We start from the raw sequence: 26,730 nt of genomic DNA, 5'->3' as shown, positions 1-26,730 counted from the left end.
GGAACTGGAGTTAGAAACAGTTGTGCGCCACCATCGGGGTCCAGGGGATTGAATTTCTCTGGAATAGGAGCTAGTGCTCTTAACCACAGAGCCATTACTCCAGCCTGATACATTTCCATTCATAAAAGTAAATGTTAATCTAATTAATTATAACAGAGTTCTAAGTAAAGTCTTACATTATTTTCATTACTATACAGAGTTTTGAGATTGTGTCTTTGGAGAAGGGGTGAGGGACACATGTTATGACATTTGGATGATTCTGTTGGGTAGGAAAAAGTAATATAAATGAAGACTGGAAAACTGCAAGAATATTAGAAAATCATTTGTTGGTTTGTGGTAGGCAACTTGAAATAGATAAAGTAAATCAGGGTGCGGTGATTAGGTTTCAGGGACGTGGCTTCATTTGTAGGGAAAATGGAAATCTTGACAAGATTTTAGTGTGTGCTCTGGTAACTGAACGCATAGAGATGGAGGAGAGGACAGGTGTGGGAAAGAGCTAAGTATCTGAAGGAAGCAGTATTAATAACTTTCAAAAGGTAAATGCATGTGCAGAATATAGGGAAATTATGTAATATGTAGATATACTTTAAGTTTTTTCTCTGTCTCCTTGCCTGTTTTCTAGTTTCAGTTAGGGTTTAAAGTCATAAAAGTAAATAAGCAGTAAAAATACTGAGAGTCAAAGTTTTTAGGTTAAAAACCTGAAAAATTACTGTATTCTGTTCTCATGTTTCTAGATGAATTATCACCGCCTTGCTCTGAACAACACAACAGGGAACAAATTTTAATCGGCTTGGAAAAGTTTATTCAAAAAGAATATGATGGTATGTCATAGGCTAAAAGTTGGTCGATATTGTTACTGTAATCACATAGTTTTGAGGTTGATTTTTATTAACTTATATATTATGTACTATTCTAGTTTCTGTGGTTGTATTACTAATAAAAGAGATAAAAACTGCTCTCATGAGGAGTATATTTAAGACAGTATAGTAGTCAAGTTAAGAAATAAATTAAATATTTCAGTAAATATTAAATGACATTAAAAGTATGGTGATAAAAGAAATGCTAGGTTGGGTAGTAAATCCCTCATGTGGTAGCATTTGAGTTGAGTTTGAATAATATGAAGGAACATTTATATGAATTCCCAGAGAGAACATTATGTAAAGAAAGGGTAGATACCAAGACTATACCTGACGTGTTTAGAGACCAACTGGGAGGTTCAGTATGTTTACATATTCCAATACGTGAGATCGCTTGTAAATAGAAAGACGAGGTCATAGAGATATTTTAAGGATTAGCTCATTAGAATCTTTTGGACAATGATAGAAGGACTTTTCTTTTAATGAAAGCCTTGTAGAATTTGTAGCATTAAATGATACGATCTCAGTGAACAGATTGTAGCACTATGAGAGTACAAGCAAGAACATTGCAGAGAACTGCGACATAAGTACAGATGAAGCACAGTAGTGCCAGAGGTAAGTGGTCAGAATTGGATTATGTTTGAAGATAGAACTAACAGGAACTGCTGAAGCATGTCTAATGTAAAGGAAAGAAAGAAGCCATGCATGATATGAAGGCTTTTGCTTCAAACTATTAGAAGAGACAGGTTTTTTTCTTTTTCTTTTTTCTTTTTTTTTAGCATGAGAATGAAGAATCAACTTTGTGATTACATGTTTTAGAAAAGGATATTTACAGTAATTTATTTAGGGCTAGAAAGATTCCTTACTAGGTAGTGTTTGTAAGCATGAGGACCTGAGTTTTATTCCCAGAATCAGGATCTAGAGAGATGGTTCAGTGGTTGAAAACATTTGTTCTTCCATAGAACCTGAGTTTGGTTCTCGATACTATTGCTCAGTAGACTGTAACTCTAGCTCTAGGAGATTCAACACTTTCTTTTGGTCTCTATAGGGACTTGCATGCTTGTGTGCATACATGTACTCATGTGTGCACACATTTGTAACCGCAGTACTGGAGAGGTCCTGTCCTAGTGCTTTCTAATTGGCTAGCCTAGCCTAATTGATGAGGATCTGGCTAAGCTTACATCTCCTCACTCCCTTTTAAATAAAACTCATATTCAATTTTATTTTATCATCATAGCCTGTTTTTTGTGAATATATTATATATCTGAAAATTAAAGTCTCATGCTTTGCAGTATTTTATATTAAAAATACTTTAAAGAATGTTTTGTTTAGTAGACTTCAAAGTAAAACCCCTAAAAGTCTGGACCTCTTAGGCCGGGGAGATGGCTTATTGGGTAAAACTGCTCAGCCTAGTGACCTGAATTTGATCTCTTAGACCCAGGAGGTAGATGGAGACAACCAACTTCTGGGACTTGTTCTCTGCCCTCCATACGTATGTGTTGTGGTGCATACATACACATGCACAAATAAAGTTTTAAAAATTAAAAATACATGGACTGCATCACAAATTTATATGCCATCTTTGCATAGAGCCTTGCTAAGTCTCTATGTTGTACCAGTGTTGTTATATATGCTCTGACATGAGTGAGCATTATAGCGTCTTTTATCCTTCTTAGTTATCATTGAAATTTAATTAGTATTACATGGAAGGATTGTTTTCAGAGCATGGGATTTGTTGTCTAGCTATGTAATTAAGGGCCAATGAGATGGCTCAGCAGGTGAAGACAGTTGCCATCAAGTCCGACAATCTGAGTTCAGTCCCTGGGACCTACATAGTAAAAAAAGACATCCAACCCACACAAGTTGTCTTCTGACTAGATGTGCATATTGCATGCCCTCACTAATAAGTAAATAAATTTAAATGTGTAATTAAACCTGTAAGTTATAGCTTATTTGAGAGAGTGTTATTGGAGAACTCTTAAATGAGAAGGAACAACTCTTAACAGGATTTTTAGGTAGTGAATTGAACTGACTGTAGGAGGAAAATTAGCCCTATATATTGAAGTGATAAAAGTACTTGAATTGTTACACTGAAAGAACTAGTTTACTTTAAAGAGATGAGTTATCAAATAAATGAACTTAACCTTTGGTACTAGTGTTGAAGAACATTAGCTGGTAGATAATTGAGTTGGAAGACGCTCAAGGTTTTATGATTGACTTGTGCTGGTTGAGCAAGGCATTAAAAGATGTTATACCTTTCTGGTTAGTATCTAAATAGATAGTAATACTCTTTGCTGAGAGTTGTCTCCTTGCTTTGACAAAATACCTGAGAAAAGCACTTTTAAGGAAGAATGGAAGGATTTATTTTGGCTTACATTTTCAGAGATTAGAGCCTCTCATGGCAGCAGGAGCAGGGCACATTGTGTCCAGGTAGAAAACAGGAAATGATGACTATTTGTGTTCAGCTCAGTTTCTCCTTATTATTCAGTTCGTGTAGTAATATCAGTTGCATTAAGGTATTCTACCTCAGATTTCATAATCTAGATAATTTCTCATAAACATATTTAGCCATCCCCCATAAAACTATCATATCACCTTTATCAATCACAGTTGGGATTATAGGAATAATAGTAGATCTGAATGAAGTAGACAGTTTATACCAGTACAGTTCATGAAACGTTGAAAAAGCAGTTAGCTGATGGGGTGTGAGAACCTAAGTAAAAGCTGCCAGCTGGGCTTGGATGTTTTGTAATTTCTCAGTGTATCATTTTAGTTAAGCTGTGAGTAGATGCTAGATGACTCCTCTAACCTACTCATCCACTTGTTTTCCTGAGCTTAGAAAAAGCAAGATTGTGCTTATTTGGTTCTTCTAAGAATGGATTTGGATTCCGTGATAGTGATTTGGATATTTGTATGACTCTGGAAGGCCATGAGAATGCAGAGGTAAGAGGTAGTATTTGGAAAGATTCAAAAGTTTCTTTTTGTCTAATAGTAAATTTATTTTAGTTGTATGTGTGATATTTATTATGCATGGTATTATTCTTTATCAGTGTGTAAGTAGTGAGGTGCAGAAGGGTTAGTGTTACCAATTTGGGAAGGACTTAGACTCAGCTAATATGGAAATCTATTTTTTTAAAAATGTTCAGAATTAAAATAAGTAAATTTACTATTTATCATGTTTTAGTGTAACAGCTAGGTCTTTGAGACTTATAAGAATATAGAAATGAATTAGGTGAAAAAGTTAGCTTACCATGAGTTGGAAAGTTTTCATTAGAACCAATGAGAAACTGGTACTTTTGTTTGGTAGTAAGCAAATGAAGTCATGTCCATATTCCCCCCAAACCCCCGTTATATACGCTGTTTTTCTCTCTCTCTCTGTTATGTACTCTGTAAGTAGAAAATACTGGTAGTCATTTAATTTATAAATGAATCATACTGTCCATCCCCCTGCTGTTATATACTCTGTAAGTAAAATCTATAGGCAGTCATCTAACATAAATAGATTAGATTCTAAAAATTCATTATAGTTTTGAGGCACTGACATCTTTCCCATAGAAGAAATATTCTAATGATAGAGGGTTAAAATCTTTTTGGGGGGTGTGGGATGGGAAAGTAACATTTGAGCTGTTGTATACACTTATACATGTCTTTTTTCATTTTTCATCCACTTTGAGATAGATATAATTACCCCATTTTCTCAGTGTTATCACTTTGTATTAAGGAGACTGAAGCTTTGAAAGACAAACTCGGGGCTGTAGAGAGAGTACAGCAGGTAAAGATGCTTGTTTCTAAGCCTGACCATCTGCATTTGATCCTTGGATCCACATAGTGGAAGAAGGGAACTAGCTTTAGCAGGCTGTCCTCTAACCTCCATATGCACTGAGATGCTTCAACTTCCTCCATACAAGTACATACATAAACAAACGTTAATAACAACCAAAAAGAAAGAAACAAAGAAAGGGAGGGGTAGGGAGAGAGGGAGGGAAGACAACCCGGTTTATTTAACTTCACGTCACTCACCTTGAAAACTTTGGGCCAGCATTTGTATCTAGGGCTGTGTAGTCATGGATTTACGCTCTTCCTATTATATCTCCATGCCTCTCTGGTAATTTTTTTTAGCTTATAATGTAACTGAATGATGAATAGTAATATAGAACCTAACTACAATTTTCTGACATTGAAAGCTCTCTGAATAACCTTGAGACGGAGACAGTCATTTTCTTCAGTGAGAGTCTCAGCAGTGGGGATGGGTAAACTTTCCTCTTCTGATTCCAGATTTTAGTCATGTGAAAGAGAGTCTCTTAAGCTCCAGTGAAGAAAGGGACTAACTAGGTGAGAAGAAATGTCTCAGGCATTGTTGGAGCAATTAGAAGTGGAGTAGACCCTTGTAGAGTTCTTTTACCAATGCATCTATTGGCTTTATTTTATCAATAATCCTGTATGTGTCAGATAAAACTCAGTGGCTACATTACTGCTAGTGCACCAAGCTATTTTGGTTTTGTTTTTATCTATACTGTGGTGTGCTGTACTGTAATCTGCTGTGCTGTTGCTCTGCTACATTATGATAGGGTATCACGTAGACCAGTCGGGCATAGAACTTCTTACCCTCCTGACTCCTAATCCCAAGTGTTCCTACAGAGTGAACTCAGAACTCTGTGTATGCTAGTTGAGTATTCTGTGCCCGAGCCATGTTCCTAGTCCTGCTGTTGGTATTTATGTTTCAAAATCGAGTACCATTTGTAAGATTGGGACAAGGCCATGCTTTTTTTGGCTTCTATAGTAGTGTCAATATAGCTGTTGCTAGAAAATAATCAATGAGCTGGAGAGGTTGCTCAGCACTTAAAGTGTGTTACTTACTCTTCCAAAGGACCCAGGTCTCTATCTTAGCATCCAAGTCAGGCAGCTCAAAAACTATCTGTACCCTCCAGTTCCAGGGGAATGAAGACCTCGATCCTCCTTGGACACCCGTCCATACTCATGCATACATGATTATAACGTAAATCTTTTAAAGGAAAGAGTTCAGCAGAATAGTGCAGCTGTGTGTTTCTGAGGAAAGGATTTTTAAATTAGTAGGCCTGAAGTAAAAATGGCAGCGATGTCTTTTATATATCCTTTTTTCTGACTCTAAGATATTGATTGCCATTTTTATAATGGTAATAACAATAATAATAATAATAGTTATTATTATTTGTGCACATGTGTCAGAGAATGAAAATTCATGGAATAGGAAAGAGATTTAGATAGCTTTGTTAACTTTAATGTTTAGACTTTAATTGTATATGTGTTGGCAAGTTGAGGACAATTATAAAGAATAAAATTTTATTCCATATGAGCTATCATCAAACCTTTAAAACTTAATCAGAATTGTATATTTTACACAGTAAAGGGTAGTTACATCTTGTTTTAGTATATGTGAATTAGTAACTAATGGTTCCTTTGAAATCTGCAGATTTAGCTGCATATACTCTCTTGAATGAAGGGATATATGTTGAATATAGCTAATTTATAAAGCCATTATTCTCTATGTTGTATTTTGTATTTTATTGCCATACCAATTTTGCTGCCTTTGCTTTTAAAAAAAATAACATTTAAATTTGCAGAGGGATGAGTTTTCTAGAGAAAGTTGGTGCAGTAGTAATAGGATTATACTTGGATATTTCATCAACAAAATCATACTAGGGACCTGGGGTAGTGGTACATGTTTTAGTCCAAGCACTTGCAGGGAAGGGAGAGGCACAAGGATCTCTGTGAGTTCAAGGCTATCCTAGTTTACAGGAGCTTTCTAGGATAGCCAGGGCTACATAAGAAGGGGGAGACCCTGCCTCAAAAAGAAAAATTTAACAAACCCCACAGAATATATGAAGACAATGACAATGACTGCGACGGCGACGACAATGATGATTAAATGGCTAAAAACCTTGAAATGCTTATCTAGCATCAGACTTGCTTGCTATTGAATGCTGTTTGTTTGTTTGTTTGTTTGTTTTTAAGACAGGGTTTCTCGGGGGCTGGAGAGATGGCTCAGTGGTTAAGAGCACCGACTGCTCTTCCTGAGGTCCTGAGTTCAAATCCCAGCAACCACACGGTGGCTCACAACCATGTGTAATGAGATCTGATGCCCTCTTCTGGTGTGTCTGAAGGCAGCTACAGTGTACTCATACAATAAAATAAAATCTTAAAAAAAAAAAAAAAAAAAAAAGACAGGGTTTCTCACTAGCCCTGTCTGTTCTGGAGCTATGTAGACCAGGCTGGCCTCAAACTCAGAGATTTGTCTGCCTCTGCTTCTCTGGGATTAAAAGCATGTACCACTACTGCCTGCACTACTGAATGCTTTAGAACAGGGTTTATGCTCTTCTCCAGCAACTCTGTAGAGCAGAATCTTACTACCTTGGTTTTATAGAGGAGTAATGTGATGCTGGGGCAAGTCAAGGATCAGTCATGCAGACAGTTAGTACTTCAAAATTCGGATCTAGGTTTGTCTAAATTCAGTGCCTGTGTTCTTTTTTGCCCTCACTAAACCTATATTTAATTTCGTTCTGTAACTTTCAGCACAATGTCATCTTAAAGATTTTGCAACTATACCAGTTATGGTTTATAAAGAGAATAACCTAAAATAGCTGTCCTGTTGTTGTTGTTGTTGTTGTTGTTGTTGTTATTGTTGTTTTGAATGCGAGAGTTTATTGAATATATAGGACCAGAACTAAAGCAGTAAAACAGGAAGTAAACTGACCAAATGTTCTGCATTGGATTCTCTTTTCAAAGGGTCCTAATGTTTTGGTTACCCAATCTTCGCTGGATTATATGTCTGATACAATGCCTGTTGCTGCTGCTGCTTCTTCCTTATTTATTTATTGCTACTTAGGATTTTATTCTTTTACTCCCACTTACTATATTTTTTTTAAAGATTTATTTATTTATTATATATAATAAGTACACTGTAGCTGACTTCAGATACACCAGAAGAGGGCATCAGATCTCTTTATAGATGGTTGTGAGCCACCATGTGGTTGCTGTGGTTGCTCAGGACCTCTGGAAGAGCAGTCAGGCGCTCTTAACCGCTGAGCCATCTCTCCAGCCCCACTTATTATATTCTTAATAAATACACTCACTTAAAACCAAAGGATAGATATCAGATAACTTTAAGTAAAAAAACTTATTCACATACTGAAAATCATTTTATTCTTTTCATGCTTTTCAGACTTCAGTCTCTGTGAATAACCTTGGGATCTTTCTAGAATACAGTTATAATTACTTAGAGTGGGAGAGGCCTGAGCTTCTGCATCTCTACCAGGCTCCAAGTCTATACTAACGATGTGGGTCTTTGAACTCTTACTTAGTTCACAAGTATACAGCTCATTATGCTCATCAGAAATTTTAAGTGCTAGAATTATACTTTGGTTAAAATAAAATTTACAGTAGGACAAATGAATCCTACCATATTTCTTTATTTATTTACAGAAATTAAACTGTAAGGAAATAATTGAAAATTTGGCGAAAATTCTTAAGAGGCATCCAGGTAAATTTTCATATCTTTATTCCAAACGAAGACTTTCTAGCATTATAAAAGTTATTTAACTTTCTTAAGTTTTTTTCCTCCCAACCCTCAGGTTTAAGAAACATTCTGCCTATAACTACTGCCAAAGTGCCTATTGTAAAATTTGAACACAGGAGAAGTGGACTAGAAGGTGATATCAGTTTATATAACACATTGGTAAGTTTTTCTTTTAGGCCCAGACAGCTATAATTATACTTTTAATTTTTTACTTAAAAATTATTTTTATCTTTTAAGTATATACATTTATATTAAAATATAACTACATTTTTTTCTGTTTTCCCTCTCTTCCCATGTACTGCTGTTCTTCCCACAAATCGTTGATATCTATTTCCTTAATTGTTGTTTATGTATATGTTTATATATATGTATGTATGTACATATATTCCTAAATACATGAATACAGTCTACTTAGTTTGTATAAAATTACTTGTATGTATATGATTTCAGAACCGTTCAGTTGATATTAGATAACCAATTTGGGGACTCTTCTCCAGGGAAGACTATTTCTCCTGTTCTTAGCATTCCCTAGTTGCCTGGAGTCCTCCTTCTAGGGCTAAGACCCTATGAAAGTTCCCCCTTTGATCTGTTATATGTATTCGTATGTCCTTGTTTAGGTCTTATTTCAGCAGCTATGTTGATGAGATTTCATGGCTATCTCTTCTTGACATTTCTAGGAAATGTCTTGCTCTTCAGGTCTTAAAATGTTCATGTCTCCTCTTCTGCTATGATTTCTGAGCCGTAGGTTCAAGAGTTGTGTTGTAGGTGGATCAGTTGGGTTGGGCTTCATTCACATGGATACTTGTTCTCTGCATTTGATTGGTTGTGGTTTTCTGTAATGATCTCTATCTGTTAGAAAGAGACATTCCTTTGATGAGGAGTAAGTCCTATGTATCCCTTTTCTGGGTAGAATGGTATTTGGAATTCAGTTAGGAACTATGCTCATTTAGTGAATGGGTTCTCTTCCAAGATCCATAGAATTCACAGTTGGCTCTGTTCCCAATACTAGGTATATATATATATATATTTTTTTTTTTTTCTTGTTGAACCTTTGTTGTTTTTTCAGTCTGATTAGAGAAACATTGCTTACTGCCAAAATATGCAATTTCACCCTTGAAATGGTGACATGCTGGTCACTATATTAGTTCATAGGTATCCATAGCTGAATAGGAATGTTGCCTACTTTCCTCCCTTGGAACCTTGCATGGAGCGCTCTGGTCAGAACTGGAGTGGATTTTTAGTTCCTGAGTAAGAAGAACATGATGTCTTAAGCAGGAGGAAGTTAATTGTAACCTCTGGAGGGCAACATTAATAGTCTGTGTTTTGGACATCTCTTGGATAACTCTGACTAGCAACTCAATAGGGAGCATCTAAACTATATGTATTATATGCAAATTTAGGTAGATAGTCACATGATTCCTATGACTTTTTCATACATCCTTACTGTTAGTTTATTCTTCTTTCTCCTTTTTCTGAAATATTCTCCTTCCCATTCTGTAATTAAAATTCCCACTCCCCTTTTTTCCAAAATCACTTGTACTCTGCTATTTCTCTCTGTTGCTGCTCTCCTCTCCCATGGTCCATTTTTACTTTCCTGGCTTCTGGAGTTACTTTGTTATATATTCACATCTGAAGGTTTGAGCCTAGGGAACTTCGCACGGGTGGGAACATGCAATGTTTGTCTTTCTCAATCTGGATTATTTCACTCATTCTGATTTTTTTTTCCTAATTTATTTCGCTGCACGTTTCATGACTTCAGTTTTCTTTACAGCTGAATACTATTCCCCAGTGTATGTGTGTATGTGCTACATTTACACATTCACTTGTCAATTGAGGAATGTTTTTGTTATCATGTCCTATCTGGTATGAACAGAGTAGCAGTCATGATGGGTGATCAGGTATTTTTGGAGTGGGATGTAGAGTCCTTTGGGCATATGCCAAGGAGACATAGAGCTGGCTCAGATGATGGAGCTTTTTGAAGTTTCTAGCTGCAACAGTTTGGAGTTCTACCAATAGAGGATAAGGGTTTCCCAAATTCTCTCCAGCATTTATTGTTGATTCTTTTGTTGATCTTTCCTATTATGACTGGACTTAGAGAAAATCCCAGAGTTGTTTTGGTTTGTGTTTTTTTTTTTTCTTTCTTTCTTTCTTTTTTTTCTTTTAAGAATCCCCTGAGCCTGATGGTGGTGGTGCACACCCCAGCACTCGGGAGGCAGAGGCAGGTTGTATCTCTCTGAGTTTGAAGCCAGCCTGGTCTACAGAGAAAATTTGAGGACATCCTTGTCCACACAGAGAAACCCTGTCTTGAGAAACTTAAAGAGCCAAAACAAAAAATTTCAGATCCCAAGCTAAATGAATTTTTTTTGCTTTGTTCTACTGTATTTTGAATTCTTTATATATTCTGAATATTAATCCTTTGTCGTATTTACAGATGAAAAGGTTTTCCCATTCTGTGGACTTTCTCTTCAGTTGGTTGTTTCTTAGTTGCACAGAAGCTTTTTAGTTCTATGAGGTCCTCAATTGTTGGCTTAATTCCTGGGCAAGTGGGGTCCTAGTTCAGAAAGTCCTCCCCATACCTGCATCCTGTAAGGTACTGCTTATGCTTTCTTCTCGTAGTTGCAGTGTTCCGGATCCATGGCTAAGCCTTTGATCCATTTTGAGTTAGTTTTTGTGATAGGTGCTAGACACCAGTTTAATTTCATTCTTCTGCATATGGATATCCAGTGTACACAGCACCGTTTGTTGAAGATGTGGGAGAGGTTATATTTTTGGCATTTTTGTTACTATTAGGCAGCTGTATTTAGGAATACTCATGTTTGGATCTTCAGATTTGTTCCATGGTCTACATGTCTTTTTTCATGCCAGTACCATATGTTCTTATTATGACTCTGTAATGTGTCTTAAGATCTGTAATTGTAATCCCTCCAATATCACTCCTTTTGTTGAGGATTTTTTTCTGTCTTTCTTTTCTTTTTTTTGACTCTCTGTGTTCTTTTGTGTTCCTGTACGCATTTTAGGATAGGTTATTTTTATAAAAAGTGTTTTATTAGGTTTCATTGAATCTGTAAATGATTTTTTGGTAGGAAGTCATTTCCACAATATTGATTCCACCTATCTGTGATCATAGTATATCTAGTGTATTACTTTTTTTCTTCAGTAATTTAAAGTTTACTATTTAGAAATCTTTCACCTGCTTGGTCATGTTTATTTCTAGATAATTTATTTTCTTTGGGGCTATTGTAAACAGGAGAATTTCTGTGATTTCTTTCTCAGTGTTTGTTGTTGGTTTATACTTTTCATTTTAAAAGTTGATAGATATACTTCCCTGGTAGGGAAAAGACCATGATTCTGTAGGTGGCTTGCGCTGAATCTGTTGACAGTATCCTTGCAGTTTCCACCAAGGTGGGAAGCTTGATAGTATACTTAATTTTGATAGTAGGGGCAGTACATTCCAATTCTCCCTTATTAACTTAAAAAAAAGTTGACAGATTATTAATGTGTTAAATTTTTTCAACTGTGAGCAATGTAAGAAAAAGTGTTTTGATATTGGTTTTAGAGTGAAGTTGGTTTGTTTGACTAATTGCTAGGAATTTGGAAATCTCGATATATTATTCACAGAATACTGCATCTTTTTACCTGATTTGTAAGTTTAATTAATGTTTATTAAATGATTTCAAATATGTAATTATTTTTCAGGCTCAACACAACACAAGAATGCTAGCTACTTATGCAGCTATTGATCCTAGAGTGCAGTACTTGGGATATACTATGAAAGTGTTTGCTAAGGTACTTGTGAAGAACTTAAGTCGTCTATCCTGTTGAGTACTTGACAGCTAAGTGACGCTTACTGACATTAGACTTGTGAAAAGTACTGACTTTATCTTATATCTTACTACTTAGTTTTTTTGTCTTTTTTTCTTTTTCCTCTTCTAAGATAGGGTCTTACTGTGTTTCTTTGACTTCGGTGATCTTCCTGTTTTAATATCTTGAGTTGTACCTAAGCTTTTACTGTGCAATTATTTAATTTATTTATGTTTTTAAATTTATTTTTGTTATAGGGTCTTAACTATGTAGTTCCAGCTGTCCTGCAACTTGCTGTGTAGATTAGGCTGGCCTCAAACTCGAGAGATCATCCTGCCTCTGTCTCTGAATTGCTTAAAGGAGGGAGTGCACTACCAAGTCTGGCTGGTATCTGTCACCTTTAAAAAGGAAAAAAAAAGCTGACCAACAGGCTCCCAGGATTTTCTTGTCTCTGCTCCTCAGTGCTGCATTTACAGGCACATGTAGGCCTTCTTGAGCTTTCATGTGGAAATTTGGGGGTTTGAACTCGGGTCTTCTTGCTGTTTAAGCAATTTCTCTAATCCACTGAACCATTTTTCCCCAGTCTTCTTTGTTTTTTTTAAAGTTTTTGTGGATATAAATTACTTTGTCTGGATAGCTCTAGTATTTTTCTTCAAAGCTCTACTAATGAACTTAAACTTTTTCCTGATGTACTGTTATTGTAACTTTTTCAATTTTAAAATCCAATATCCTTGTTATTTTCCACATTTTTAAAGATAATTTTTGGAATGGAACTATTAGAGCATTAAGTTTGTTTTGCTTTTGTTATTTTGATTTTGCCTAACTATTCTTCCTAGAGTTTGTATTAAACTGATTTTTAAAGAGTTGCCAAGGATGGTAATGTGCCTTTAATCTCATGTAAGCAGAGGCAGTTGAAGTTCTTTGAATTTGAGATCAGTTTGGTCTGCATAATGAGTTCCAGGTCAGCCACGGCTCCATAGAGAGAGTCCTTGTCTTTATAGATATTTTAAATAAATTAGTGTGTATGACTGTTTTTGTGCATGTATGTATGAGCATTATTTGCCTGCTAAATATCTTCAGAGATTAGAAGACAAGTTGTGAATATCTTGCCACTAGAATTAAGGATGGTTATGAGCCACCATGTGGGTAGTGGAACTGAACCTGCATCCTTCTGAAAGAGTAACAGTTGCTTTTAACCCCAGTCATCTCTCCATCTTTGTGTTAGTACTAATTTCTACACTGAGCTGTAATATATAGAAATGCCTGTTTTCTCACACTTTTGTAATTTATTGTTACTGGACATCGTTCAGTTCAGTGAGTTTTAAAAATAAAACGTCAGAGTAGTCAATGGTTTGTGGAATGAGTTTAATTTGTATTTGTAATCGATGTAATTTTTAGCGCTGTGACATTGGAGATGCGTCTCGAGGAAGTTTATCTTCATATGCTTATATCCTTATGGTGCTGTACTTTCTGCAGCAACGAAAGCCACCAGTTATCCCAGTTCTGCAAGAGGTGAGTGTCTGAGGCTATTGTAAACCCCAGAGCATAGTGGCTGATGCCAGTAGTCCCAACACTTGGGAGGCCACAAAAAGAGGCACCATCACTAGGAGTTTATTGCCAGCCTGGCTTACGCAGTGTGTTTCAGAATATACTTGGCAACTGAGGGAGAGCCTGTTTCAGTTTAAGAGAATTGTTAGAGGTGTTTGTTAGAGGTGTTTTAAGTAAATCATGATTGAAACGGGAGAGCTTGCTGGGTTCATGATGAATTTTTCTGTCATGAATGTTCCAAGTTTTTTCGTTAAAATTAATGCTATAATTAGAATAGTGAATATTTTGGGAAAATTTATTTTTGGAGCATATTGACTACTAGACAGATTGTTGATTATCTTCTGTAATATTTTAAAATTTTGTAGTCTTAGGATCCTGAAGATATAAGCTGGGCAGTGGTGGCACATACCTTTATTCTGACCACCTATGAGGCAGAGGCAGAGGCAGAGGCAGAGAGGCAGAGAGAGGCAGAGAGAGGCAGAGAGAGAGGCAGAGAGAGAGGCAGAGGCAGGCAGATTTGAGTTTGAGTTCATCCTGGTTTATAGAGTGAGTCTAGGACAGCCAGTGCTATACAGAGAGATTTCCAAAAACCAGAAAGGAATATTGCAGATATGTATGATCAAGTTTTGTAGGTCAGCACAATCTCATACATATAACAGGCTCTCACATAGAAACATGTAAGTTTCTTCCCTCTAGAATGTTTTTCTTCCTCCTGCTTGATAAGTCTTACATATTCCTGCATATACTTGACAGTCTTGAGAAGTCTGGCCAAGAATATGCAGGAAAATTTTTCCTTTTTCTTCTAAAGTCGTATTAATTAAGCATAAGATGCACATTGAAAGGATATTAATATACTCATAAACTGGTGTCTCAGAGTCAGTCTCAGTAGCCAGTGTATGCCCTCCTCTCTGAAAGAGGTGTGAAACAGTTTTTATTCTTCTAATTGCTTCTCCCATTTCTGGGAGAGTGGATTTGTTGGTATTAGAGAATATCCAGTTCTGTATTCATAGAAACATAAGCATTTAGAGATGGGAGAGATCTGGAAAAACCACATTTTTTTTTTAAAAACCATAATGCTGAGTTTGTTTGTGTAGTCCTAGTTGTCCTTGAACTCACAGAGATCTGCCTCCCTCTGCCTACCTTGGGATTAAAATTGTGTGCTGCTTTGCCTGGTTTTAAACCACATATCCTGTTCTTACCTAAACTATAATATAATGACAGAAAAGAAAATGATGAGATACTAAGCCGTGTGGTATAAGTATCTGATAGCCATCTTAAATTTTCAGATAGTCTCATGATTGACATGGTTTTAGCAATTCCTCTTTCCCATTTTAAACATTCAGTAGCATAGAAATAAAAATTATTTTTCCTAGGCAAAATTCCAAACTAAATACTATGTTGGTGCTATTATGCATTTATATTTAAAGTCTTTGTGGTGCTGTGTATCAAATGTAATGACTCATATATGCATAGTAGATGAGCATTATATGGCTGAGGCATAGTCCCCAAAAACATCTGTATTTTGATTAATTTAAGATCACAGCAAAATTGAGGAATAGGTAGAGATTTTTCATATTACCCTCATCTTGGCAGGCACATAGTTCCCCCCAACCCCATCAGCCTTACTTAAGTAATACATTGTTAAATTTGGTGAGTCTGCAGTGATATATCACAGTCATACCAAGTCCATAATTTACACCGGGGTTGCATATCATGTAGATTTGAATAGTATATAAGTGTATGCTCGTTGTTATTATACAATACAGTTTCCTTCTGAACTTCTAAGTCTTTGCTTTGTCTAGAGATCACCCTTCCTGCCAATTTTTGGTAATCACTGATCTCTTTATTTTCAGTCTTTTTAGTCCATCATTTTGTCTTTGTGTAGAATATCAAATAGTTGGTACCAGTCAGACCCACTATCTTTTTTGTTTGGCTTCTTTTTTACTCATTGTTAGCTTCATATTAATGCAGTGAACTAAAACAGTTACCTATAATAAACGCTATATTTAAGGTTATGATTCTAGGGGATATAGTTTAAGGTTAGTAGACCCTCTTCTTTTGTTAGGATATCACATTTCACATCTGTAGTAGAGGAAGCTACTTACATTATGAACCAGGATACAGAAACACTGAGAAACTGGGGTACCACAGTCCACTTGTAGGACGTGTCCTCAACAACCTAATACATTTTTTATAAAAAACTAGTAATATCTTCATAGCATCATCTTGATTACCAATTCTTTAACAGATTGTCCCAGTTTCATTTCTGTACTATGATAAAATGTTCTAACAAAAAAGTAGCTTAGGGAGGAAAGGGTTTAGTTGGTTTAAACAATTTTAGCTTCTATCCGTAATTTCAGGGAAGTCACAGCATCAGGAGCTTAAGATTTAAGATGGTTACGCGATATCCACAGAAAGGAGCAGAGAGAGATAGATACTTTCATGCTTTCTGGTAGCTGTCTCCTAATATAAATAGTCTTTCCCCTCCCAACAACCAGGGAACAAACTGTTGATAATGGAGTAGGTCCTTCTGCATCAATTAACAGTTAAGACAGTCTTCCACAGACCTGTACTGACCAGTCCTTGACTTAGGCAGTGCTTTATTCTGTGCTCTATTAGAGATACTGTGTTCTGACAGGTTGACAGTAAGTATCTGAGGACTGGAGAGATGGCTCAGCAGTTGGGAGCACAGCTGCCTTCATTGAGCACCTGGGTCCAGCTCCCACAACTCACATTGCAATTGCAGGGCATCTGATACCCCATCTGATAACCTCTTCTGTCTCCCTGGGCACCAGGCATACACATGGTACACAGACATTTGTACAGGCAGAACACCTGTACACATAAAGTAAATGTTTAAAATTACTCTCACACATATGTACTTTGAAGGCAGAGCAAACTTACACATATTCAAATTAAGTAATATGCATTTACATTTTCTCATGTCTTTTCATTGATAGATTTCTCTATGTCGGTGTCTTTATTCACTTTATTTATTTACCCACTGAAGGACATCTTAATTGCTTTTCAGTTTTGACACTTATAGTACAAATGATACAAAGATCCACGTGAATGAGTGGCGCGATGTACTCATATAATCCCAGCAGTTGGGAGGCTAAGGCAGAAGGATTGCAAGACCAGGACCAACTTGGGCTATGGAACAAGGCCTTGTATCAAAATCAAAATCAAACATTAAAAAACCGAGGCTGGGAGAGTTGTGTTTCTTAAGTGTTTGTAGCTTGCATGAGACCCTGGATTTGCTTCCCAGCCCCAAATGAAGGAGGCATAGAGGTGCCTGTTATCTTAGGTTTTGGAGCTGGAAGCAGGGGATCAGGAAGAGATCAAGGTTATAGTCAACTACCTACCGAGTTTGAGGACAAGTGAGGCCCTATCTGAAACTGACAAAAAGACCCAGTTGTGTGTTTTCATGTGGGTGGTTTTTTCAAGTCTTCCAAGCAAATATCGGTTAAGCAGGATTAGTGAAGCGTATAACTGAATATTTAGTTTTTTAAGTAAAATTGCTGAACTCTTCCAAAGTGGCTGTAGCATTTTGTATTCCCACCAGAAAAGAAGGAAAGTTCCTCTTGTTCACATCTTTACTGGAATTTGGTGTTCTCTGTGTTCTTCACTTTGGTCATTGTATTAGAGGTCTAATAGTGTTTCATTGTTTCCACCAGCATTTCCCCATCATACATGTTGGAGACTATCTTTCCATATGTTTATGTGTCATTTTCAGGTCTTTAGTATGGTGTATGTTAAAGTCTGACCAATATCTTTTAATTATTTATAAGCGTGTATACACATGAATGTATACCATGTGGGTACTTGGAACCAAACTTTGGTCCTCTGTGAGAACAGCTCATGATTTTAACAACCACTTAACCATCTTTGTAGCTCTGGTCTTTGCAAAAATTTTAAAGTGGCATGTATCACAAGGGGGCGGCAGCATAAGGAGGATTCTAGATTCAGGGAGTTGGGCAAGCATGAGGTTCAGGCAAGGATTGAACAGAAAAATACAAATTAGCTCCAAGAAGAAGCATTGAAAGACCATTCAGTGTCACTGCTTGACTTAGCTTAGCTCTGCCAAAGGGAGAAACCTGCAGACTTTGTTTTTCTTGTCATGTATTTTAAAAAAGTCACCACCCCTAATTTATGGAGGGTTTTTTTGTTTTTGTGGTGGTTTTTGTTTTGTTTTTTTAATTTTATAAAGTTTTTCTTTGTAGCTGTTGGCTGGCTTAGTACTTGATATGTACACCAGACTGGTCTAGGATTTTATAGTCTTATACTACCATGTCTAGCAATTTTTATATTTTGGGGATACAGTTGTGTGTGTGTGTGTGTTGTGTGTGTGTGTGTGTGTGTGTGTGTGTGTGTGTGTGTGTGTGTGTGTGTGTGTTTTGTGTTGCTCAGGCTTTCCTTGATCTCCTAAGTTTATTTGATTCTTAACCTTAGAAGTAGTTGTGTGCCACAGTGCTTGGTTTTACTTTGATTATCATGAATGGGTATTGAGTTTCACTAAATGCTCTTTTGTGAATCTGTTGATAATATTAGATTGAGTTTTCTTCTTTTTATTAATGTGATTGATGAGTTTGATTTTATATGTTGAACCAGTCTTGAATACTTGGAATATTTCTCTCTTGGTCTTGATGTATAATTATTTCGATATTGTTGTATTGTTTTAAAATGTTACTAGGTATTGATTTAATTTCTTTGATTCAGGCCTATTTTTTTTCCAGTTCATTTTGGCTGAATGTACCTTTTAAGAAATGGTTTTAGCTGGTCTCATGCTTGTCATTGAAACACTTTGGGAGGCTGAAACAGGGTCTTCCTGCCTTTGCTTCCCAAGTGTTTGGATTAAAGGAACACAACCACTAATCGTGTGTATTGGCTTTCATTTCTTAGTGCCTAGCAGTAACCTTTGCTTATTTCTTGCCAACAGAAATATAGTCTAGGCTCCAAGTTATAGACACTTTGTCTGAGACAATTAAAGCACATGCTAGCAGCAAAGAAGATGGTCTTGGGTGCCTTATGGCCTTCTTTATATCTATGACCCCATGACAAAGTTGAGCAAATCTCTCTGTAAGCAGAAAACCCATATCATATCTTGATGGTAACTTTTTAAAAGATGGGTGATTACTATAGAATTGTGTTTGTTTAAAGACAGGGTTGCCCTATTTAATTCTGGAACTCACTATGTAGATCAGGCTGGCCTTGGACTCATAGAGATCTGCCTACCTCTTAAGTGCTGGGATTAAAGGTTATGCCTACCTTTCACTAAAGAATATTTAAAATTTTCTATAAATTATGCCTGTCAAAATCAATTTTCTCACTTTCTGTGTTTACTTCTTTCTTTTGATGTCGTTTGATTAACATGAGTGGGCGCCAGATTTTGTTTTCAGAGTATTTTCTGTGATCTCTCATGGATTAGTAATCATTGAGGCAGCATTGGCTAATATATGAGGGTGTGTTATTTGGGTTCAGAATTTAGTCAAACCCATAATTATGGTAGTATGGGCTTTTAACAAGCTGCCTAACCTTCATGATTTCTGAGTTTCATTATCAGTAAAGCTGTAATACCATGGGCAGATGTGGTAAGCGAGAATGATTTCAAGTTTAAGCTACATAGCAAAATTCGGTCAAAACCAAATAATGCATTAATAGTATTTTTTTCAGTGTTATGTAGATCAGAGGCTGAAGGGGTTCATGGGTGGGTTCATGTCTATAATGAGCAGGAGGCTCACAAGTTCAAGACTGGGATACAGCAAGCAGTTCCAAACTCACCTGACTACATAGTAACACCTTTCTTCAAAAGGTAAAAAACAAAAGCAAGCTGAGCTTATACTTACCTTTAATCCCAGTCCTCAAAAAAGCAGAGGCCAGGGACTTCTGGGAGTTCCGGGCCAGCCTGGTGTACATGGGGAGCCCAAGCCAATCAAGGATACACAGTGAGACACTGTGTTAAGCAACCTCACAAACAAAACCCAGAAATTGAATGCCTTTCAAACAATAGATGTTAAAATAGGTGTTCATAGTGATGGTTGTTTTAAATATTATTTTACCATATTTTTGTGATGATTATTACCAAAATTATTATTACTGTCGAGAGAAATACAGTAGGATTCTTTTATTCAACTGAAAGTTTCCCATGATCTGTTTTTAAAATACTTTTTTTTTTTTAAGATTATACTATAATTACATTATTTTCTCCTTCCCTTTTCTCCTTCCAAACTCTCCCCTATACCTTTTTTGCTCCCTTCTGATTCATGGCATCTTAAAAATGTAGACTGCTTCACGAGTTTGCAGTCATTCTCATTCAGAGGCCATGCTAATCTTCCCTGTGTTACTTCAGTTTAAGTATATTTGCTGTTGAAAGAGACCACCCCATTATCTTTTTAACAGACTGTAGTTGTTAAAACGACAGGCAATCAGTGGATCCAGTATAATGAGCTGTGCTTATGTTGAGAATGATACTTTTAGGCTGATGATATGTACATTTTTGCTTCTAGACCTTTTCCATTGTCATATAGGTTGTAGTTTTTGATATTATTTAAGTATTGGCTATAGTTCATTTTTTTACTGTTAATGATTTATTTAATAGCATTAATTATCTCTGGCTTCATTTGCAATTAAATCTAACTTTTAATAGATGGTTATTCAAGTTTAGTTAAGGTTTTGCTTTGTGGTACTGTGTATTGATCCCTAGGCCTTTTTCATGCTAAACAAGTACTATAACAACAAGCTATTTCTCAAGTTCCTGTATAATGTTAGATATTTTATAAATTTATAATTTTTATGTTACAGATTATATTTTATGACAACCTTGGTAAATTGCTCAGAATGGCCTGTCGTTATTCTTCAGCTATCTCCTGAGTAGTTGGGGTTTCAGGTATAACTCCACACTATGTTCTGGCTTTTGGAGCATTGTTTTGTTTTTGTCATACTGGGGACTGAACCTTTAGGCTAGGGCTCTCCCACCAAATTGAGTTCCTAACCCGTGGAGGGTTTTTTTTGGTGTTGATCAATAATACATTCGGGTCAAAAGGAACTTTCTTAAGCAGAGTTTTTTTTTTCTGCTCCAGCAAATCGTAAGACCAAGAAAATTCTTTACATAAAAATTAACAGTAAAAGAGATTTAGGAGTGTTGTTCTTAGTTGATTACATGAAAATTTATGCTTTCTTAAACTGTATCAACTGGAAAATTAAATTTAATCAAAGAACCTTGAGGACATTATACCAAATGAGATAAGCCAGTTACTAAAGAGACATAGTATTTGATTCCAGTTAGGTACTTAGAACAATCAAATTCATAGATACACAAAAAGAATGGTGGATGGTAGTGTTCACCGGCAGGGGAAGGGATATATGGAAAATAACAATTTAACACACACAGGGTTGTAGTTTTACAAGAAAAAGAAAAATACTAAAGGGCTGGTGATGGCAGCTCAGCACTGTGAATGTACTTGATATCAGTGAATCAAATATTTAAGATAGTAAATTTTGCTTTAACACAACTAAGAAAAGGTGTAATGGTATATGAGTAGACCATAACAATTAATAACAACAAAGTAGACAGTAGACATGGGAATAATTTCAAGTTTCTTGTACAAATATGTTTCCTTTTTTTTTTTTTTTTTTTTTGGTATTTGGGATTGAAATTGGGTCTTATACATGTTAAGCAAGCAGCAGCACCAACCACAGTACTACATCCCTGTTCCTAACATCTAAACATCTAAATCTTACATAATAAAATTCATACTTCAACCTCTTAAATCTTTAGTTTTTTGAGAGCATAAACCCAGACCTTGACCATATTAAGCTAATATTCTACCACTGGTTTACAACCCCAGTTCTAGAATCCCTGTCTTGCCTGCCTCCTGTTCTGCTGTCACTAGGATTACAAGAGCATACCATTATTCCCAGCTTTTTATGTGGGCTCTGAGGCCAGTGTGTCACCAACTGAGCCATCTCTCCGCGTCTTTGCTGTTTCTGTTTTAGAAAATACCAGAATGTACACTGAGCCATTTCAGGTGACTGTATTTCTTTAAATTATATATAGGTATTCCCAAGATACTTAATTAGTTTAGTTGTTACAAACTTGATCTTTAACATACAGATTGTATTCGGTCCACAGTCTGTGTAAGCTTTGGTTTAGTGCTGCTTCACATTTAGGGTATGGGCTCTTTTAACCACAAGAAATTTAAACCTAAGAATGAAATTTGAGATGCGAGACATACAGGTGTGTAAACCACTTGCCCTTTGATAAGGGCTCCATGGATTAACTTATCAAGTGATTTGAAACATTCTTCAGTTTTATTTTATGTATGTTTGGAGAGGTAAAGACAAAGAAAAGCTGTGTTATGTTTAAAACACTTCTGTACCTGGGTTAGAGGCAGGGGTGGGAACACAAACCATTAATTCTAGCAGTAAAAAGCAGAGGCAGGGAGCTCTAAGTTTAAGTTCAGCCTGGTCTTCATAGTGAGTCTACATAGTACATAAGTAGTGAGTTCTAGGTCATTGAAACCTACGTAGGCAGATCCAGTCTTTAAAAATCATAATATATATGAATTTAAAAACTAATAAATATTAAAATTAATAATTTGTTTTTTATTTGCTTCACATTTGATTTTTCACAAAAGCTACATTTTAGGGAAGCCAACAAGATGGCTCAGCAGGTAAAGGCCTCGTCCCTAAACATGGTGACCTGAGTTCCATTTCTGGGACTCCAAAGGTGGAAGAAGAAAACCAACTCCTAGGAGTAAGCTGTCTTCTGACCACATGTATGATATGTGTCATGGCACACGCTCTTGAGTGGTGTGCACATATATGTACAATAAGTGAATGTGATTATTTTTTCAAAATAACTTTTAGGGGGTGGAAATATGGCTCAGTGGTTAAAAGCTCTGATTGCTTTTCCATAGGACCTGGGTTCAGTTTCCAACAATCACATGACACCTAACAACCATCTCTAACTTGAGTTCCAGGGGATCAGACACCTTCTGGGTCCCCACAGGTACTGGGCACACATGTGGTGCACAGATACATGCAAGTAACACACACTCATAAATTAAAAATCAATAAACCTCTTTTTAAAAAAAATAAATTTGGGGACTCTAGAGATGGCTTAAGCAGTTTAAGAGTGCTTACTGCTTTTGTAATGGACCCAAATTCAATTCCCAGCATCCTTCTGCACTTACTTGCACACACACTTAACTATATTAGTAAGTATAAAATAAGTACTGTTTTAAAAAGTCAGTTTATAAACTACTTGTGTGGTTAAAATTTTATTTTTACTTGATTAACTTTATGGAGACTTATAGGAATAATTATCTTGACCAAAATTTATGTATAGGTTGAGAATAAAAATTAGTTTTGTTGATTCTGAAGCAATACTATATACCTTTCTACTTTGTTGGGTCATTTTATCATTTTATATTTATTTTAGAAAAGCAAGTCACAAGGGCTGGGTGTATGGCTCAGTTGGTAGCATGCTTGTCTAGTTTGCATAAAGATCTGGGTTTGATTCCTTTCTCTTTTTTTTTTTTTTTTTTTTTTTCCTGGAGTGAGGACCGAACCCAGGGCCTTGCGCTTGCTAGGCAAATGCTCTACCACTGAGCTAAATCCCCAAACCCCTGGGTTTGATTCCTAATATTGTAACCTGGCCATTGTGTTATATGCCTAGGGGCAAGATAAAAAATTCATTGTTATCCTTGGCTACATAACAAATATGTGGCCAGCCTGGGCTACTTGTCTCATAAAAAGGAAAGCAAATGATAAAATTACTTATGAAAGGAAGTCAGTTGTATCTTAAACAACTGTTTTATATTGGATGCTTTATTTTTCATAAAATAGTGTTTCTTAGTCAGACATAGTGACACATGTCTATTATCTGATGCTCTGGAGTCCGAGGCAGGAGGATTTCAAGGTGGAGGCCAGAATATGCAACCTAATGAGAAAGATTCCTGATTTGCTTATAAAGATGTCAGGGAAAGCTATCTAATTTCCCATTAAACATACCTGATATTTAAGTACTTTTCAGCCTTATATTAGTAAGTGATACCAATTTTCTTTGGGTATAAAATCAATATTATCTTTTGTATACCTCTATTTATAATCCTTTAATGATACTTTTTTTTTTTACTTAATCTTGGGCTGCAGATATTCATACATATGCATACAAATACATTTTGTTAGGCCAAACAGCATTAAATAATACTGAATGTTATAGAGACTTTCAGCTTATATTATTCTCAGTAATATTTCATTAGTCACTTACTTAGCACCAAGCTATAACATTCTAATGTTTTTCCTTGGAAAGTAATTCATTAGTGTTTTTTGTAGATTAATTCTAAAATGATCCAAAGTCTTGTAGGTCTTCAGGTTGGATAACTTGAAATCTAATAATAAAATTTTTTATGCAGATCTTTGATGGAAAGCAGATTCCACAGAGAATGGTGGATGGATGGAATGCCTTTTTCTTTGATAAAACAGAAGAACTGGTAATTTTTGTATAATTACTATATTATAGAATGCTCAATGATATTAGGACTTACATACTTTAATAATTTTACTTGTTTTTATTTTTTTATATTTTAATACCATATATCCTTCTCTCTTTTTTTCCTTATCCTCCTCTTCCCATATTTCTCCTTTCCTTCCCATTTCGTTAACTGAAGAAAAAGCGTTTACCTTCACTTGGAAAGAACACGGAATCACTAGGAGAGCTTTGGTTAGGACTACTTCGCTTCTATACTGAAGAGTTTGATTTCAAGGAATATGTAATCAGTATTCGGCAGAAAAAGCTGCTCACTACTTTTGAAAAGCAGTGGACTTCTAAATGCATTGCAATTGAAGGTGATTGTTTACATTATGGTCAATTCAAGAACAAAAATTTAACAAGGAAAGCTGATCTAAAAGAGTCTACCTCTTGTTTTCTGTCACTTAATAATTTTAAAAGTCTAATTCACTGACTTGGTTAGTTTGAGAATATATAGCATTAGACTCCTGTTCAGGCACAGTCCACTTAATGGTATAATACTTACAAATATTAATTTACAAATATTTCTTTTCTAGATCCTTTTGACTTGAATCATAACCTTGGTGCTGGTGTTTCTAGAAAAAGTAAGTTTTAAATGTAGAGAATATATGCATTAAAATTTTTGGTAAGTAGTGTCTAAATCTTTTATTATCTTCTTTCTTCAACAGTGACCAATTTTATTATGAAGGCATTTATCAATGGAAGGAAACTTTTTGGTACCCCCTTTTATCCACTCATTGGCAGAGAAGCTGTAAGTTTTCATTATTTGAAAATTTAATTCTCTTTTGCTTATAGAGCTTCATTGTCATTGCGGTTTTTTTTTACAGATGGCAGAGTGAAAGGGAGGAAAACCTTTGATGCAGATTTTCCCATTCTGAAATTCATAGAAAAGAGAAATCTGAAGTATTACCTTACCATGACTTCTGCCTACCGTCTGCTGTAGCTGTAGTGTACTGGAGTAGACTGCAGAGGCTGAGCTGTCCCTCCTCCGACTCCAGATGCAGTTTTCACACTGCTGTTTGGGCTCCCTCAGCTTTTGCTTCCTTTTTATTGCTTGGGAGACCACAGAGGAAGTTTCAGTTTTAGCAGGAAAGACTTGAACAGAAAAGATCTTGAGAATACCTATTAATTTGTCTTTACATATGAATGTCCCTGGAACTTGTTCAGTCCAGTCTTAGGAGTCTTCATTTTTATGGTAGAGCAAGAAAAGTTGGATGTTTTCTCTTGGACACTAGTTCTTATGTTTATTTGTTAGCCCTTTAGTAGTTAATAGTTAAATAGGAAATATCACAACACAAGAGTTTTGAAACATGAAATGAGGTAGAAAAAACACAGTTTCACTAATCCATTAATTGACATAGCATACACATTTAGTGACGTCTGGGAATTATGGTAATTCTGACTATGTGCATGTACAGTAAGGACGTGACAGTAGAAGGCAACAGTGCAGAATACTAATACAAGACCTCAGTAGACTTGAAATGTGCTACCTTCATCTTATGAATAAAATTTCTACTAGTCTTTTATAATTCAATACATTGTAACTAGTCCCTAGTTATATGGAGATATAAAAATCTTTAGTTTTGTTTTTTATTTAGCATGAAAACAAAATGTTATTTTGAAGCTTAGAAAGAGGAGTCTATGAGCTTGCTAATCATTTTTAAAATCTTTTTATTCTCTTTTAAGTTTTAATATATGGTATTTCATAAGTTATTGTTATGTATTTTCTTTTGGACATTTTGTCTTTATTATGTCAGTATTATAATAAACAGGAACTATTCACTGACTTTCATGCTCACATTTAATATCTTTTGTACTATTAAACATGTTGTATACTTGTAAAATGTCCAGAAAGATAAATATTTCGTGGCTCACAGTTATAATTTCAGCTCTTGGGAGGTGGATGCAGGGGGATCGAGGCCAGCATACATGTTATCGTGAGACCCTGTTTCAAAGCCAACACACACACACACACACACACACACACACACACTCTCTCTCTCTCTCTCTCTCTCTCTCTCTCACACACACACACACACACACACACTCACACTCACACACAGAGTATATTCTACTTTTATCTTTCTTATTTCCACTTTATTTTTTCTACCATTTGGTTCTCCAATATATAGTAATCTACTTTCTCCTTATCCATCAGTTGTCTTAGGTCTCCATTTTCTTTTCCCATTTGACCTTTTATATTTTCTGTTTCATATTTTTTTTATTATATACTGCCTACTGTCCTTTTATATCTATATATGTTCAACCTTATTATTATTCCAGGAATCACTTGTCTGTTTGAATAACACTAATGGGAAAAGAGTCATAAACCCAGACAGTTTCAAATGTTTATTACATTTATAAATAAATACTTGCAACCCTCAACTGGACTTTCAATACAATTTGAGTCTTATTACTTGTAATCTCTCATTCTGAAA

At 35.7% G+C, this 26,730-nt stretch overlaps 1 protein-coding gene and 1 non-coding gene across 7 annotated transcripts in view; one reads left to right on the top strand and one right to left on the bottom strand.

Moving 5' to 3' along the window:
* The window catches only part of Tut4 (terminal uridylyl transferase 4), a 101,324-nt gene that overhangs the window by 55,065 nt on the left and 19,529 nt on the right, over positions 1-26,730 (top strand). For all 6 annotated transcript variants that reach the window (XM_032900691.1, XM_032900683.1, XM_032900675.1 and 3 more), the window contains exons 15-24: positions 735-821; positions 3,697-3,800; positions 8,316-8,373; positions 8,465-8,568; positions 12,106-12,195; positions 13,609-13,722; positions 24,177-24,254; positions 24,432-24,609; positions 24,829-24,876; positions 24,961-25,043. In XM_032900691.1, the coding sequence (XP_032756582.1) occupies positions 735-821; positions 3,697-3,800; positions 8,316-8,373; positions 8,465-8,568; positions 12,106-12,195; positions 13,609-13,722; positions 24,177-24,254; positions 24,432-24,609; positions 24,829-24,876; positions 24,961-25,043 (944 nt within the window). The remainder of the gene's footprint in view (positions 1-734; positions 822-3,696; positions 3,801-8,315; positions 8,374-8,464; positions 8,569-12,105; positions 12,196-13,608; positions 13,723-24,176; positions 24,255-24,431; positions 24,610-24,828; positions 24,877-24,960; positions 25,044-26,730) is intronic.
* Positions 20,032-20,134, bottom strand: LOC116890387. The gene has a single exon (XR_004386593.1). It is a non-coding gene; the product is annotated as a U6 spliceosomal RNA (small nuclear RNA).

Source organism: Rattus rattus, chromosome 1 (genome assembly GCF_011064425.1).
Source record: "Rattus rattus isolate New Zealand chromosome 1, Rrattus_CSIRO_v1, whole genome shotgun sequence".
In the NCBI taxonomy this organism is placed as follows: Eukaryota; Metazoa; Chordata; class Mammalia; order Rodentia; family Muridae; genus Rattus; species Rattus rattus.
The sequence above is the reverse complement of the archived record's forward strand: the minus strand, read 5'-3'. Positions and strand labels throughout refer to the sequence as shown.